The 19,251-nt window shown below is 32.8% G+C and overlaps 1 protein-coding gene across 1 annotated transcript in view; it reads left to right on the forward strand.

Annotated features, from left to right (window-relative positions):
• The first annotated feature begins 2,779 nt into the window (after positions 1-2,779).
• The window catches only part of LOC117169838 (lachesin-like), a 516,863-nt gene continuing 500,391 nt past the window's right edge, over positions 2,780-19,251 (forward strand). Inside the window, exon 1 of the mRNA XM_033356346.1 lies at positions 2,780-3,464. Within this exon, the coding sequence (XP_033212237.1) occupies positions 3,308-3,464 (157 nt within the window). The 5' untranslated portion in view covers positions 2,780-3,307. The remainder of the gene's footprint in view (positions 3,465-19,251) is intronic.

Genomic DNA, 19,251 nt, shown 5'->3' on the forward strand with positions numbered 1-19,251 from the left:
GGGAGCTCTTCTTAATATTTTGACACCAAAATCATGTCGATACACCTTACCGACTGCGAGTAAAGCCACCCACGCTTTAACTTGACAGACTGTACGTGTTTTCAATGAAACCCTAAAACTGTTCGAAGAGTGAGTAACAGCGAAATAGATCAATTTAATTTTAGTTCTAGGCTTAACTTCTTTTCATGATAGTATTTAGGAGCTTATTTTCAAATTATTCATAACAGATATTAGTAAGAGAAAAGCGAACGAACAAGGTAATTAACGACTGAAGCGTTTATTCTGGAATTTACAAGCGTGCAATTGTATCGAACGATTGTATCTCTGACCGTGGTTAAATTTAGCTGCAAAATTAACACCGTTATCTACTATTGTAGGTAACATGATTTCAAGCTCATTAAAGACTCCTGTCGTTTCAAAATTTCGGTATTTTTATGGTAAAAGGCACGATTTTTGGGAGGTCCTGAGTCTAATATCCCATACATAATTAATCTGATGTCTGCATCATGAGTCATTCATTCCTAAACTCAACCATTAATATCTATAAGTCGTATTACTGAATTTCCTCATGGAATAAAATAACATAAGGTGTCTACCGAAAACATCAGATTCTCATTACCCAGAGGAACGGTATGAAACGTGTTTTCCAATTTCATTAAAAATTAGAAATCTCGGATACAATATTGCTTTTAAGGTCTTATCATTTAAAATTTGTAATTTTTACTTTAATGCTACAACGTTTAAAGTCCATGGAATAAAAAATCTTAGAATTTAGTTGCATATATAAATCGCATGTTTGAAAAAAGAAACCCTAGTCGCCATTTTGGATCTCACATTTTGTATTTTGAGTTTTTGATATGATATTTGGAATTCGTGTTCCAAACAATCCTTGGGTGATAATTTAAATATAAATATGATCATTTTTGACCAATTTTGTTGATAATTAGTACAATTTTTGCATTTTTGCGGAGCTTGCATGTCATGATAAACTCCAAAGAGCCATCACTCGTTCATCCGCTTAATATTATATTATTTACATCCTTTACTTCAATAAAAAGCTCAAAACTGGCCACATGTAGGTTGCACTAGGCTTATCAGGCTACAAATTCCTAACATTTATTTACCACGGCAAAAGAAGACCTAAGACTGATTTTTATAAATCTCTGTATCTATGTTAGTTAATACTGGAAAAATCAATTTTTATGACGCGTCGAAAAATTCACTTGTGCAAGAAATATTTTATTAATTGAATAGTAAAAGATGGTTAACAATTTTTAAAATGAAGGTAGTACTCGAAAGTGGTATTTAAAAAGAATAACTGATTTTTAAGACGTTTCCCTAAAATTCCCAAGTAATGTCCCGCCAAATTAGAGGTTTTTTTTTGCTAAAATGAAGGGGTTAAGTAATGAAAAATTTATGAGAAATTTATTTTATCGGCAAAATACGTGATGACTGTCCGAATTGTATTATATCATGGATATTATGTTAACTTAAAATTGAGGAACCATTAGTGCCAATATTAGGATAAGCTCAAGAAATTTCCTAATAGTTCAGGGAGCTTACGAATCATGTTTCCTCACATTTCATATGTTGGATTCCACATTTTCATTAATTTCTGAGGATATTTGAAAAAATTGCTCAATGTCAAATCTACAGTGTGGCTTGTGAGAGAAAGGGAATCGTAAGCAACCCTCTGATATTGCGATTGCTAGTAATCGGAATATCAGAGGTCGATTACGAAAGAAATGGTTTCTATAATATATATCAAATATGCACATCTTCAGAATATTAATTTTCAACATTCCTTGTTAAGAAGAGATTTGGTTGGTTTCACGACATCTTCATAGATATGGAATCGGTTTATATAGTTTAAACGAAAATGTTAAAAAATTGTTGAGAAAATTCACTTTTTTCGCAAATAAATAATATTATATAAACTATTAAATATCGTTTACTTTATTTTTCAAGCTGTGGATACTTTCAAATTTTGATTCCTTCCGTATTTGAATACCCATGAACTTGGTAATATCAGTGTAATTTCATTAATACTTCCATTTATTCAATACATGATCAGAGAATTCGTCTATTTGAAAAATCCTTGAAAGTTCTACTAAATCCCCAGTTTCCATTTCAAACAGATGAGAAAGGAGAGTCTTGCAGACTCTCCTTTCTCATCTGTTAAAATGTTAAATCAGTATCCTTGTTTTCTCCTTATACCGGACACTGTGAACATATTTGCGGTAAAAATCGCAGTTAGTCTCTGGCTCTCTGGAGCGAACATAAGAAATTTATTAAATTAGCAATGACGTAATTAGATTCCACACGAGTTCTCGGTAGATCCTCTGGAGGACGTGCGACCTCAGAAGAGCTAGAACCTGGAGCCCGGGGCTGAATCCTGAACGGAAAGGGTGGACTTTTGCCGGATCCCTAAGGAGTAGACGAAACATTCCCAGTTTGGAGGTTCGTAACTCTCCGGTAGCGTTGAGGGAAGTTAAACAGTGGCAAGGTTGGAATTAGCCACTATGGTTACTGACGTATAAGCGCACCGAAGTCGCAGCCAGCGAGCCAGCGAGTCTGATTCCCAAGAAGAAACTCGAAAATCTTAATTCGGAGGCGCCGCCCTCGGAACGCGATGGGCGGTGCATTCCTATCAAGCGATTGGTTTGCTTCCCACAGGGTGAGATTTCTGCTCAGGGTAGTGTGGAGATGCGCCGTGCTTCGACAACGATGTCCAAGTGGCGCGCTCCTCGGGGATGAAGTCAGTCAACGCCGAGCGTTTCCACTGAGCAGTCACGGGCGCTACTCCCCTCATTTTTGGAAGTGACGGTTTCATGAGGTCGCGAATTGTCTTCACCTAAGACTCTAAGAAAAATTGTTTCTGCTGAAAAAAGACACAGAATTCGGAAACTCACATTGCCCAAAGTGAATTTACAGAAAAAGAGAGTTTGTGGTTCCTTTACAAATATAAGTCTCTTAAAGTGTAATGTTTAATTTGATATAAAAATTACTGATCTTATTATACTTAGAAATTGGATATATAGTCTGATCAATGGATTTTGCATCAGATTGGTGGATGTGATCAGCATGGACATAATTTTCTACAAGATCCTGATCTAACAAAGATCTTGAAGTAGATTGTGGGTCCATTGTATCAGCTATGACAAGGGATGTTCGAAGCTTTTCTCGAGTGCGGGATGATAATCCAAGTTTTGTTTTTTTTTTGAGAGGAATCGTGAGAAGTTGTTGAGTTTTTACTCGCGGAGGCGTTAATTCCAAGTGCGTGACTGATAACATTAGTGAAGGTATCATGTGCGGGTGTTCGGATCTGCGAGTGAAGTCTAGATTGTTGGGGAGGATGAAGGAAAGAGGTTTAAACAAACATTTTTCGAAGACGGTGACTGTCTGTATTACCATGTGGATGTTGCTCCAGGGAGCCAGGTCAACATCCGCAGCTTTCACGACCGGTAATCAGCTTCTTTTGATATTCGAATATTGACAAGTGAAAGAAACATTTGTATGCTAAAAATTGGAAAGTAAAAGATGGTGTAAGACAGTAGACAATTTTTCCTAAAGTGTCTATGTTGTGCTAAAGATGTTCGACATCATATATGTTTGTCAGGGAAAAATTCGGCTTTCCTTTTTTTTCTATAAGCCCTGATCAACTTAGGAATATTTTTTAAATCAGAAACGGTATTAAAAGTTCAAAAATAAATACCTTACTTAATTAAATCGAATCGTGGATTTGGACAATAGCTTACATACATTATCCTGTGATTCAAATCGAGTGGTTAACGGAAAAAAATTGTCAAATTAATTGTCGGTATTATATACTTGTTCCTTTTTCTTAATCATTTGCAGTTTTGTTACAATTTAAGAATAGCAATTATCCTAAGAATTTGTGTGTACATAATAAATATATAGATGAATTGAATATTCCATCTTGTTGATGAATTTAAGTAGTTGAAAAACAATTTATTTAAGCGAAAAAATACTGGTGTTATCTTTCCATAAGCTTACAATGTCACTTGTCTAGTTTTTTCCCCAGGTTGACAATGTCAGGTATACTTTTTCTTGAGGTTGTGCTTTTCCTTATTCGAAGCTAAAGCTCGAAGGTAAACAAACTTACACTTTTTCTTGGTAGGGTTTTGTAGTCTCATAAAATGTTCAGGACAAGAAGAATGTAAACACGTTGCCGAAACATGCCCCTTACTTTGGAAAAAGGACGATATCTTTAATAAGGAGTCGGGTCACACTCCGATCGTTTTCACTAAATCGCAGTTCAGGCTCCACGCAAACCTATAAACTCAATTTTATGTTATAGCATAGTACTGGAGACGCCGCTTGTCATTACTTTGTTATCGAAGACACTGATCTTCACGACATAAGATTGATACTATTTTTGGTGTATGGCTGTTTTGATATAATTGGTGTATTTTTTGCAAAGGATCGATTTTTAGTATCAGCAGAATTTGATTCATAGTTTTTGATTTGTTGGATCATTAATAAAATATAGAATGGTAGGATGTGGACATTTAAGTATTCTGTTTGAAAATAAGAATAGTCTTGGATTGATTAACGAGGAAGATATAAGGGATTCTTAAAAAAACAGTGTAAAATTTAATGACAATTTTCAGTGGAAATTTTTTATCAAGATATAAGGTTAGTTGGAATATTAGCGACTAATAGTGTTTGTTCTACTTGGATATATATTATAGCAAGGTAGTTACTTTAAATTAATGGCGACCATGTACATTAATAGCTCTGGTTATATATATTTATATATAGTCAGTAATTTCTACTTATAAACATATTGCTACTCTTTGATATTAAAGAAAATGCGTGAGAAGTTAAACACACAGAAGAGCTTTAAAATAACAGAGTCCCTTATCCTTCGTAATATAATCTTAGTATACACATATTACACTAATTCTCTCTCCCACGCCAAACTTATTTTCTCCATGCTTTCATCATCACTGCTGTAAAAAAATTTCCCTGACGTTAAGCGGTTAATTTGTAAATCGCGTGACGCGTGATATTTCCGAGTTTGCAGAACATAGCCTGCGTATTTTCGAATCCCACTGTACCCTCCGCCTGGTAAATTTTACGCTGTCTCTCTCACTCTTTATTTCTACGCATATCTTTCTCTCTCGCTCTTGATTTAATGTAACCGAAATTAAACCCGAGATTACGTGCTGATCCGAGTGTACGCGCGTTAAATCGTCATGGCCTGCATACGCGTGCGGCCACCGAGGAATATACGGGACAGTTTATCGCACCGATCGTGATAAACTTCTCGATTGACTAGCGGTTGAGCGAAACCGGTATAATCCCGGAAATGGCCAGTAAAATTTTGTACACGCCCTCTGTTTATATCGCTTCTATCAAAGCCTTTACTGTTATTCCCACGCTATCTTTTTTCTGGGTGAAAAAAATATATATATAAACGATGTTTAGTGTCACCGGACTCTATTTTGAACCTTTCTGCTGTTCACACGGCCACGCGCCACTTTAAAATGCGCGGTTAATTGATATGCAAATGCATATCGCCCATGCTATACGAGAACCCTTCATGGTTAGTTTAACGTTATCCGATTATCGCATCATGTAACAATTCCGATAGGACTTCCGCACCTCGTTGGATTACCTTACTTCGTCAACTTCTCTGCCAAACTCCACGTGCCTAATGTGCATCTTTAGAAAAATAGTATCATTCAATTTTCATGTACTACTTCAGAATCTAGCCAATGTATTTGTTAGCATTTTTTCCTCTTATATTGAATCCGTGAAATTGTCACTGGTTGAATTTGTATATTGAAGTATGACTGGTGAACCAGCGATCTTGTGACTTTGATTGGGTGCACCAGTGATGCCAAAGGAATCATTTTGAAATGATAGATTCAACCAGTGGCATAGCGCTCCACACGGGCAAGAAATGATCCTCCAATCGTCCGTACGCGCGTCGTCGGTTAGGTCTTGGCATTTCTCGAGTGAAAACGAACCCTATTGTGTATTAGTGATTGTGTTATTAATATTTGATGCCTAGCTGCAATAATCAAGATTATAATATCTTTCGCGTGTAAGGGGAATATAATTTTTTCAATTGTTACCGCAATGATGATGAATGATAAGTGTCATACCTAAATAGCTGACAGACGACATTGCGTACGACCAGATGACTATTGGTACGATATACCGAGTATGTAGGGTACGAAATAGCGACTAGGTGGGGTACTAAAAGTCAGATGTTACTGTTTTGAAATTTTGACCGCTGATGTCAATCATGCCATGGTCTTCGAAAAATTGAAGGTATGCGGAATTCACTTCATGAAACTTGGTTTGGAGGTATGAGCATGATTGAAATTACCAGGGGTGGGATTCTGATGCCGTCTAATCTAGTTTATCGAATCTCTCTTTCTAACGCATGAAGGTTTAGAATGTTTATTATATTTTTCAAGGCATTATTTATTGCAAAAAAGGTTTAATGCTCGAGTTATTCATATAAATTTCCGTAATTTTGTTGGCGAGAAGTTCAAATCTAGGTTTTGTTACTTCCGTTTAAATAAGTTTTTTTTTAATTAATGAAATTGAACCTATTATTATAAATAACAATGTTAAAATGTTATCATAATATTTAACTTTAATAATAAAGTAATATTTTAAAAAATATTTCAAACTTTCTAGATTAATGTCTTGTAATAAAAAACTTGATTCAACCGTTTTTATTTTGATCAAACTGAATTTGTACGTTTTCCTAATGTTTTTTTTTCATTCAGTCAAATTTGAGGATGCTATTATTACGCGTATAGAAAGAACTTTTCGTCTGAAATATCGAACAGCTTCATGCTTGGGGAATTTAGCATCCATATGCTCTACTTTTCTAGTAATCTTATCATGCCTATGCTCCACCATGTATTCTTATTAAGGTACGAATTATTCAAGATAAAAAGTTATATTCTGAGCAAACGTGGATATCTCTAGAATGCGCAGTAGTGATTCTTGTGTATTTTAAAATGACAAATGGCCTTACATAACCTAATGATGCAAAGGAATAACTACAGCGCATGCTAGATATATCCCCGTTCTACCACCACTGACTGGGGCTGAGGGATAAGCTATCTCTCTCGCACAGCAACGCGATTGGTCTTTTCAATTTTTCTCCATAAATAGCTCTTCACTTGCGCATAAATGTAAACTATCTAACCTTCGTTTAGAGAGGAGCGGTAAACAGCCAATCAATTTCTGCGCGAGAGAGATAGCTTATCCCGCTAACTCATAGTCTGTCTCTTTTATTTTGCCAATAACTCTGCCATTGCCTGGTTCCCTCCAGTTCTACATGCGCTAAGATTTATAATATTCAGTATTTCAAGTTGTGACGTCAGCTGGAAAGATGTGTGTACAATGAGGGCCGAACAATAATACAAATCCCAGATTTTAAAACTTAATTTAGTTGATAATTTGGGAGAAGAAATATTTTTCACAGTTACAAAAAAATATCAATTTTATTATTCAATTTAATAGTTTTTGAAAAATAAAAATATTATATGAGTACACCTATCGTGAAAAATAAATAATTTGCAAGTTATTATAAAAATAACGTTTCGTCCCATGCATTTGGTATTATTGTTTGGTCCTCAGCGTGCAGACATCTTGCATATACCCACCTAATCTGAAATACCTAATGGTTAAATTTTACAAAGTGCGAACAACGCACCTGCTAAACTTCAATGACTATGACATACAATTAGCAAAGCTGTGAAAATAATAAAGAATACATGTAGACATGGCTATTTCAAATCTTAAAAAGTATTTAAGAAGTTACGAACGCGTAGATTGTGCGTCGAATGACGTTTTTCATTTCGTAACCCAAGAAACGGACACGTCGTACCCAAAGTAGTCGGTACTTCGTACCCTAAAAGATTGGGAATCTGTACCCTACATTACGGTGTAGCATTCATAACCGCAAGGGTAATTTTTGTTGCAGGTATATGGTACCCTGATATTGGTGCTTCATTAACACTGTCTTTTTTCTGTGTTATTTTAAGAATTTCATCAATTTCTACTTTTTCAAAGTTATAAGTAACTATAACTTCCTTACTACAGAATCGAATTTAATAACATTATAGGACAGTTGATCTAAATCGATACAAAGTACCTTTTTATATGAGATTTCAATTATAGTAATTTAAAGAGTCACAAATTTAAAATCAATTCTTTAAGATTATAAATAATCATAACTTCTTTACTTTGGAAATAAATGTATTATTATGATAGGTCAATCTATTCATCTCCAATCAAGAAGACTTTTGTATTGATACATCGACTTTGAACTCTGTTTTTGAAAATTTTATGGTGGATTCTACATTGCCAGCGCCGGCAAGATTGTTAGTTGGCGGCGCCGGCAAGTTTGTTGGTTGCCGGCTGATTCTCGCGAAGAGCAAAATACGAAATAAAAGCAAATCACGTATAAAGTCATGCAAACACCTGAAAATATACTTTTCAAGGTAAAAACTGACCGAAATCATGTTTGTAAAAAGAAGAATCGAAATACTCGACACTCGAAATGAGTAGGGTTCTGTTCATATTATAGGAGTGATTTAAAAAACGAGTGGGACTGCTGGATAGGTGTCAGGTTTTGAAGGGGGGTGTGTGTCACTGACTGCTAACTCTCTTCAAAAAGTGTTATAAAAAAACCCATAAAAAGGTTATGTATAAAAAATAGGTACCAACAAAAAACTTACAGTAACGGTAAAAATGAATTATTATAAAATAAATAATTCTTAAAGCCGAGAGTCTAGGTAAACAATCCATCATTCGATGAAATTACAAGAATTATGTACAAAAAATGTACAAGACATTATTTGTGACTAATCACAGGAATGAATTCTAGCCTCGCCACAAAACGTTGGCAAGAGTTAGTGGCCAAGATTATTCATGTGACCAATCACAGCGGTGCCTTCCCGCCCTCACGTGGCGTTGGAAAAGGGGTAGGGGTGCGACCTTACATTATTTCTGCGAACAGTCACAGTGATGCCTTCCCGCGCCCACGTGGCGTTGGAAAAGGGGTAGGGTGCGACCTTACACTATTTCCGTGACCAATCACAGGTGTGTCTTCCCGCCCCCACGAGGCGTTGAAAGCTGGATAGCGTTGCGACCTTAAATTATTTATTTTAATAGTCACAAGGGTACCCCCCCCCCCGAGGCGTTGGAAAAAGGGTAGGGGTGCGAACTTACATTATTTCTGTGACCACTCACAGAGGTGCCTTCCCACCCCCACATGGCGTTGGAAAAGGAGTAGGGGTGGGACCTTAAATTATTTCTTTGACCAGTTACAAGGGTGCCTTCCCGCCCCTACGAGACTTCAATAGTAATTCTTTAGTCGCAATTCGACGATAAAGTGTGATTTATACATAGGACGTGTCGTTAAACGCGTCAAAAGCCAAAAACTATCAAAGTAACTCCTCAATTACATGGCCTTATTCTAAAATGCGTAAAAGTCCCTTTCGGATTCATATAAACTTCGTAAATAAAAAGCATAATTTTCTAAGTTTTAACACTAAAAATAATATTTGTAGGTGTTTTCATGTCCAGGTTTGTAATCAGAGTATCAACATACATCAGTATACGATAAAAAGAAATGTAAAAAAAGGGAAAAGGAAAAAAGTCCGGCAACATGCAATCTTGCCGGCGCCGGCAGACTAGCCACTACGAAAATTTATACTATAAACCAGATTAATGAAATATAATAAATGACCATATCGTTCTTACTCTTCTTCAAAATGTAATAATATAATCGGAGTATAAACATATACAAAAAACCAATACTTTTTCATTAGTATGTGAATATAATATCAATATTCAATATGCGTATCGAAAAAATACGGCTATTTATAGCAACATTTTGGTATACTCTAGCCTCTTCCAATGAAATTTTCATATTGTTACATAACTTTTTGATTATGTAAATGAAAAAAGTATTCCTATAAAAAATTAATTACTAAAATATCATGACGCACCTACAAAAAATTTTAAATCCAATATTTAGAAAAATTCTTGCATTAGTTTTGTGATATTAGTAGTGAAAATAAGCGCTATAAATTTCGTAGAAAAAATATTTTCTGTGAGCTTAGGGAAATTGGAAAGGGCGTCTAGGTTCACCGGAATTTTTTGAGCTCAGACCAAACCTTTTCAGTGTGATGATTAATAGTTTAATTTTTTGTTTGCATCTTTGTAAGATTCTCATTTTTTTTAATTCTTCTTAAAGAAACACGGAAAACGTGTATACAAATGTTAAATCGAATTTATGATAAAATAATTCAAATGCGAAAGAAAATAAGTGTCAACTCGTTTTTAGTACTTTTGACTAAGGTATATTTTCTAAATTAATACTTTAATTATTCAATGTTTTTTTTTGACGAGAAACCTACTCAATATGATTTCTATGTTCACTTAAACTAAATGTGATTTTGATTTCCTTTTCATAACAAAAATCTATTAAAATCATTATATTGGTATAAGCGTAGATTTGCGACTATAAACGTAGCTTCAGAGGTAGTAATGGTTGTAATAGCCTTTCGATAAACCAGAGTAGTTATTGCGACCAATTACGTTTTCGATATCTGTACCGAGCTTAATCTGGATTTGATTTACGCCAGCTGCTTCTCTTTTTAAAAGATGGGCTCTTTAGTTGTTTTTGCATGTGTGAAAAGAAACAAAGCATTTTACAAAATTTCAACGCTTTTCGTGGCTAATCTATACTTTAATCATGTTAAAGGCAACATAAATTATAAGCGAAAAAGCTTCGATGCAAAGAATTAATACCAGAATTATATAAATATAATTTTTAATATTGCTAATTGCTAATTGAACTTCAATGACAAAATTTAATGCTAAACAGCTGCCATGCACAATTTAAATATTTCCAGTTTATTGAAATACGTTTTAAAGCCGAATAAGAGTTTTATATACATAATTTTGGGTGCATATGGCTAACCTATAGCATTGTTTGACGAATGTAATATTAGTGATTTACGCATAAATCTGGCTTATTATAGAACTCTCTACTGTCATATTACGCATTACGGTGTCATATACTTGATGATTCTATCAGCAATGGCAGTTCAGTAGAATAGTTTTAATTATTATCCTCAAATATTCTTGGGCTGTCAGAGAAGCAGGAGAAAAACTGGGGAATGAAAGTATACAATATAGCAATAACTATATCCTCTCTTATGCAAAATTTAATGTCAAAAGCCTTGATACACAGTTTAAATTTAATAATTTTGTATTTAAATATTAAAATAATCGTAAAAAAGGCTTTCAAAACTACTTAAAATTTTTGGATAAATAACATAGAAATAAAAAACAATGAATAAAGAAAAGTTGTTCATCATAAAAGATAAAAAAATGTGTCATAAATTAGTATTTGATAGAGCTCGCAGTTTTTTAAAATTTCAATAATAAAAATGAGATATTAAAAATGTTTTTTTTTTGAAAAACGACAAAAGGTGCGAAAAAAATGAATAAACAAAACTTGTTCGCCAAAAAAAATGTCATCAAATCTGTTATGAATTACTTTTTTAAAGGACGTTTGGTTTTTATCTTAATTGACAATTACCATGAAAATACGTCTGCTTTAATATCAATACACATTATGAATTATAATAATAATTATAAATTTTTTGAAAACTTGCATTTTTCAGGGTAGCTGCGAATAAAGATTGATGTCAAATAAGGAACAAATATTAAAGTAATAATAAAAAATGAAATTAGTATATAATATAAAAAAGTGGGATTTTCGAAAAAAACTGTTATTCTAACGCGAATCACGAGATACGTTCTGCCGTCCAAACAAGAAAAGTAGTAATTGAGGATTACATTGTGGATGAGTCCTCTGTCATCCTAACGGAAATTGGGATGGCAGGGGGACTCATCCAAAATGTAGTTACGACTTCTTTTGTTTGGACGGCAGCTTTATGAGAATGTGTTTTCTTTAAAACCGAAGGAGCTTTAACAAAAGAGAATTTACAATTACCAAATTATATTTGTCGTTGGTTTAATGATTAAGTTTAAAACTTGTATGCACAAATAAGGGGGTGTTACAAAATACCGAACGCTTAGCGCGAGATGAATACATCATTGAGCGCGATGCATGAGAATCAGTAGCCGCGAGCGATGAGAATGTGCTCACGCTGTAGGCTGATTTTTGTGGCATCATTAAATTTTATTGGTTTATAATTGGATATTTCTCGATTTTTATAGAATTTCAGTAGCTTTGACTTTGAAACATTTAATTTATTTTTCAGTTTCTAATTGTCCACTTTAATCGGTTCAAGTTAAAAATAATTTGAATTCAAAAGTTTTCAATTTCCAATTGTTAAATTTTGAAACCTTTTAATAAGAAATAATTCAGATTAATTTATTTTAATTTTAAATGATGATTTTTGGATTCTCTAATCCAAAATAAAATTTGGTAATTTTAAACGCTTTGAATTATACATGATACAGCTTCAACTCCTTTATAATGAGTTTCGGAGATTTTAAATTTAAATCTGAAATTTTTAAATTTTGAGAGCTTCTGATTTTAAATTATTAAATTTTAAACACTTTTATTTAGAAATAATGCAATTTAAATTCCTTGTTGTTCCATTCGAAATATTGCCCTTTTTAAAATGTTTATCTTATATAAAATTGTTTTAATAGAAAGGTTTTCCAAAACAATCCAATTCAAAGTTATTAATTTTTGTTTTAAAAATTTGATAAAATTAATATTTAAAAATTGGTTTAATAATGGATTCTCAAATGATGATTCTCAGTGATGTGAAAGCGCGCGTGCATTTGCTGCTAGTATCTTATAAAACATTCAGAATTTTTTAGAATTTGCCATTATGGATGAAAATGGATTGATATTCACTTTTTTTTTTAATTTTCGGTAAATATAAAAAAAGTATTATAATAAGTGGTGATCGAGTTTGTGTAAAGTCATGCAATGAATTGCATTCACTCTACAATAATTATTCATTTGAGGAAATAAGGATAAATAGATGATTCGATGCAACTTTAATATTTTCCAAACATTGTTTTTCAATTCATTCTCAAGTAGCATTGTGACACTACAAAATGGCGTTCAAGGTGCGTCACGAGGGAATTGCGGTTCGTATTTGCTTTGTTAACAAAGGCGGTGCAGCTCGGTGGCGTTTTTCACTCTGCTCAATGCCCGACTTATAACCCTCGGAGTACATTGTACCTTTAAGTTACAGTAAATTCTCAGTGTATAATGGACGTGCGTCTCTTTGGTCTCTTTTATTTCAAAACGAGCTAATACTGAGGGTGTTGAAATGATAGCGGAGCGATCTGTAACCATAAGGCAGACTTTAGAGTTTAGAGTGTAGAGCTGGAACATGAAGAACGAGCCTCGTCCTCTGCCCTTGATTCGCATACATAATTCATAAAGTGAGGCGTCACGTTCAAGCCTCGGGCTACGAACACGGTTTTTTTTGTTTTGTTGGAGGGAGGGGGTACAAAAACGAATGCAAATGAATTGTCTTTAATATAGGGTGGAAGCTGCTACTTTCGATGTATCAACGATAACATGGTTAAAAATATTTTTCTGCTGAAATTGGGGCGTGACTTAACACTTTCAAGTTCCCGTTCTTCCAACGTCGATAAAGAACGGATAATAGCTCGGCTACTTTTGGTGAATATTCATTTTTTCCAAGAAAGGAGGATAGTATAAACTTGAAACTCTCGGAAAAACTTTTTTCAAAAGTTTACTGTTTTAAAGTTGTGTTAAGATTTAATAGGATTCAAATAAAAAAGTTGTAGAGTTGTTTAATAGAAATTACATAGAGATTTTTCGGCTCATCTCTTCGATGAGAATAGGGTATTTGTGCATGAAAACAAATTATTATAAATTTATTTTTTCTAAAAAGGAAAATTTTAAAGATCTCGAACTAGTTAGAATTTATTAAAAAAATGTTTTCGTTCCTTCCCGTTTAAAATTAAATAAATATTTTTCATTGCATCGGCTTATTTCTTTCTTTTTTTTACAAATAGATACAGCATAGTTAAATTGTAAAGGGATGCAATGGATTGTTGCTCAATTTCACATTGACTTAACTTTTAAAAATTTTATGATAAAGTGTAAAAAGTAAGAGGCATAACTTTTTAAAATTGTGTAACTGGAATCATAAATCTTGTGCTACTTTTAAGAGAATTTTTGAATTTATTTGATTTTAATATAGTTTGAGAAAATGGTGTATTTTTAGTTAATTGGTGAATATAATTAATTTAAATAAACTTTTAAGTTGTGTTCGAAGCAACCAATTGGTTTGATTTACTTTGTTTGACAATTTTAAGGTTTTATTTTTTTAATTATTTTGAAATAAAATAATTTTATCAAAAAAAGATGTTTCCTTTGTATACTCAAATTTTCTTAAAAGAAACAATTTTTGTCACACAAAAAGGAGAAATATTAATGAATACCTCATTAAGTTAGGCTTAAAATCAATATTTTAAAAGCTTCTTTACTGTCATATTTTCTGTATATTTTTCTTCTAAAAATCCTGGTCGGAGTGTAGTAATGCAGGGGTGACTCCCTTAGGGGACTTTAATCTCTAGGGGAGAAGAAAATAGAAAAATGAACAATGTAAACAGTCTGACTGCTCGTACTTATAAGTAGAAATGCAATAATTCACGAAACCTTTGTATGCTATTTCCACTACATATTGCTGCTTCATTATTTTCGATCACCTTTATTTTGCCTCACAATTTTATTTTCTCCTTCTGTTCCACTTTAGACATTTAAAATATATTTACGAAAGATTTTCTAGCGAAAAGATCCAGAAACCATCAATTTCAGATTCAAAAAAGTTAAAAGGTTTTCTCTACTGCACTCGAAGTTGGTGTTTTTAAGATCTTCAGAGTAAAATCTAAAATATCTGAGATCTGCAGTTTTTGTGAGTATATTGCTTTTTAGAGTCGCTGGACTCATAGTACGATATTGTCTTAACCGCGATCTTACAGGGACGATAGATCCAGGGTAATATCAACGTAGGTTCATTGTCTCGGTATCAGATCGGATCAAAAACGAGAATGAAACCATTTAGCTGCTTTCCTATACGATAGTTTTCCCCCTCTAGGTTACGATTCCAAACTTTAGTATATCTATGGATTGCATACTTCCGTTATTTGTTATGTAGAGAAAATAACAGTTCGAATAAAAAAGAGAAAATTACATCGGATTCGTTTCATAAATATCTTCAGAGGGTTCACGTGTTTTTTGATAGGAGAAACTGGTGTTTTTAAATTGTAATGTTTCATAATATAAATCTAACTTTTGTTATGCTCTGCTTTTGGTGCATAAAATTATTAATGAGAAAGTAATTCCTATATCGATCTTAAATGAATTTTAAAAATAGTGATATTAAACTTAAGATTTCCTCCAATCTGCATGGTTGCTTATGAATGCTATTGAGAATTAACTAATTGATATAACGTATTGAAAAAATCTGTTTGGCCAATTATTATATGGATGTAACTTTATAAGAATTGTGTTGTTATTTAGATCTTAATTATAACTCTTTTCTTGTTACTTATCTTATTCATAATATTCTCTTCTTTGATGTAAAAGAAATCTAAGATAATAAAATTGTGTTTTTTGTTAAAATTATTGGTGTAAATTTTTTCGTACTGAGTTACAATACAAAAATGAAAAATCAACAATACATTTATTATTTCTGGAACAAATTCGGATAAAAAGAGATCAGTTTTTTTTTAATTAAAAGAATTCGCACTAAGAGCGTTTATTTTCTAAAAACCCGAAAATGTTATAAAAGAGAAAAGGGAAATTGACATATTTTTCTATGTAGCCTATTTACTAGAAATTTTTTTTTCAGATATGAAGAAAATTTGGTTGACAATACATTATTAAGCTTCCAAATAATTATAATTCACTTCAACCGTAATTTAAGTGTAATTTTCCTTTTAATATAGAATTAGCCGCAAGTCCAAAAAATTGCATCAATCTCTACCAACAAACATCTAACTGGAACAAAGATTTTAAAATAAATATTTAGAATTCATTCATTATTACCAAAAACAGTAAACTTAAATAAAATTTCCATATTTTTTGACCCGATGATGATGTCTTGCACTATTAGAAACAAAATATTTTGCACTTTAAAAAAAATTAATTTTCAAACAGAAATTTATAAGAAAATATTATCGATTGGTTTTTTATTGTGATCCTGATATAACAAACTTAAAGTACGACGAAGCTTTCCTTATGTCTTTTTTTCTTCGACTCCATTTCTATTTCTTCACGAAATTGCGGCATATCGCTACCCAGGATGATAACTAACGTTTTCGTTATCTACCCCGATGAATTATTGAAGGAGCTCGATAGCGGCGAGATTCGTGGCATTTGCTTTGCGAGTATTAACCCCCACCTTCTATCTTCGTACAACGCACCCTCTTCAGGGGGGGGGGGGGAATTATCTGGTAGCCTGAGGGGCGCCATCTGTTTCATCCGCACAACCCTCTAATTAGGTATAGCGACAGTAGTAAGCGTCGCGTTAAATCTAATGTCGAATGTCTACATATTATATCCCCTGGGGGTGACGGCTCAACCGTGGCGAAAATTGTACGGGTTTTTTCGCTCTTCGCTAAAGCCTCTCAAATTTTGCGTATGACGGAACTCCTGAAATTTGCCTCGGTGATTTGAATGGAAAGCTGGCTCAGAGGAGGAAAATAATGTGATATGTGATCCATATTTTGACGTTTGTAGCGACGTGACAATGTAAAAAATTCAGAGCATCCGAAGAATATTTGGGAATTTATGTATTCTTTTTCGGTACACTCAGCTTAGGTTTCCTGTGGATCATTAATCTGCGGACTCAAAAGAGTCAAAATAATTATTATTCTTTTGACTACATCCATTTCGACTCAGCGACGAAAAATGTTATTTTTTAAGATATTTTAGATATTGCACAAAAAAAAAAAGGTGAAGTATTCTAGAAACATTTTTTTCCATGTTTTTAAAATAAAAAATCTGCCCGCTTAGCGGGCACATTCTCATCGCGCGCTATGCGTGTGGCTCGCTGCGCTCGCAAGTTTGAGCGCGCGACTGTTGGTTCTCGCACTTCGCGCTCGATAATATATTTACCTCGCGCTACGCGCTGGACTTTTCTGCACAGACTATTTAAAACTAAGGGTAAAAGTATCGACTCATTTTTGAATTTATTGAATTATGATTGTACAAAATGTAGAACTGATTTATTTTGAAAGTGGTTAGTTTAAATAAGTTTGTTTTGGAAATGTTATATTAACATTTTTTAAACTAATTGAAAATTGTACATTTCAGTATTTTTTAAATATTATATTTATTCTATAAGATATATTAAAACTATTCAGCTTCTACGTTTTTAATTTTTTAATGAATGGTTGCGTATCAAATTCCTTGATTCAGAAAATGTGCTTTTGATACTTTGAATCATAATTTCTGTTTAATTTTCATGTTTTGAATTTGAAAATATAAATGAGAAAAAAACCTTTTCGGAGACTAAAAAAACTGTTAAATTTTGGTATGCTAAAAGTTAAAAAAACGGCCTGTCGTATGAAAAAAATAGGTGAAGGGAATTTTGTAGCTATGTTTTGGAACATACGCCCTTATGAATATTTTAATTTTTCTTGTGACGTTTCTCCAAACAATCAATTTCATTATTTATAATCTTATTTTTTACGATTAAAATGAAAACCACGCGCTTTATCAAGAAAGTATTTCAAAAAATTTTTAAAATTTTTTTGGGTTAAACAACCTTTCTCTTATATCTTGTGTCATTTTACCAAAAATGTAATTTTTTTATTTTTAATGTTGTTCACGATAAAAAAGAAACTACCAATCATATAAAAAAACCAATAATAAAAATGGTTGTTCTCCACTTTCGGTAAAAAAATGTTATCTATTTATTTTTTTCTTAGTTTGTGTCATGTGTCGAAAAATTTAATTTTTGCATTTTCACTGTTTTCTTTATAAATAAAACAAAAACTACCCGTCCTACAAAAAAGTGATAAATAACAAATTTGTAGATATTTTTTGGGTGCATAATGTTTGTCTCATAATTTTTTTCCTACCTTGCATAGTTTGACAACAAATTACTATTTTTTATTACTTTTTGTTTGATCAAGATTTGAATTATCAATTTTTCGAAAAAATTCAAAAAGTTGTTAGGATAATCTTGTAGGGCTTTCGAAAATTAACATTTTACTTTTCAAGAAATCTGAACAAGGGCTCAGAGAATTTTTGGATTATGAAAAAATGTGGTCTTAAAAACTTTCAAAATACGCTCACTTTTAGAATTTTTATCCAAAATGGCTGAACAACGAACTTGGCATTTAGCTTAGGATACTAAAAGAGTGTACCAAAGGCCAATCTAATAGATTTTTTTTTCAAAAGTTATCGTGCTCATAGACAGACAGTCACATACGCAAAAACCTGTTTTTCGGATTCAAGGGGTCTCAAAACGTGAATTTTTGACAAAAACTGGCAGGGGCGTCAAACGAAGCGGGCAGATTTTTTTGTGTCTTACTGTTAATCATGTTTTTTATGATTAGAGCCGAAACTATAAATCCTATTAAAAAGTGGTTTATAACAAATTTGAAGATCTTTTTCAAAAGCACAATTTTCGTATCCTCATCTTTTGCCGTATTTTGCATAGTTTGGCTGAAAAATGTAATTTTTCGATTTTTCATAATTTTGTATGGTGTCAAAATTTGAAATTTTGATTTTTGAAAAAAGTTCAAGTAGTTGTTATGATAATCATCATTTGGCCTAAAGTGTCCATTTTCGTTTGTTTTTGGGAATTTTGTAAATGCTGTAACTCTGGTAATTTTTGATTTTATGAAAAAAGTCATCAGAATAAATTGTTCGAATTTTTAATACCATGAATAAACGCTTAGAGAATTTTTTAATTTTGAAAAAGGTGGTCTCAAAAATATTCAAAATGTGCCCACTTTTTGAATTTGTATCCAAAATGGCTGGCTAATTAACTTAACCTTTAGTTTAGAACACTAAACGAGTTTACCAAAGGCCAATTTAATCGATTAACTTTTTAAAAAGTATCGTGTTCACAGATAGACATACATACAGCAGATACATAAATACATACATACGGGCAAAAAACATTCGTAAAAATCTGTTTTTCGGATTCAGGGGGTCTCAAAACGTGGGCATTTCACAAAAACTGGGGGGGGGGG

The sequence above is a fragment of the Belonocnema kinseyi genome, chromosome 3, assembly GCF_010883055.1.
Source record: "Belonocnema kinseyi isolate 2016_QV_RU_SX_M_011 chromosome 3, B_treatae_v1, whole genome shotgun sequence".
Taxonomy (NCBI): Eukaryota; Metazoa; Arthropoda; class Insecta; order Hymenoptera; family Cynipidae; genus Belonocnema; species Belonocnema kinseyi.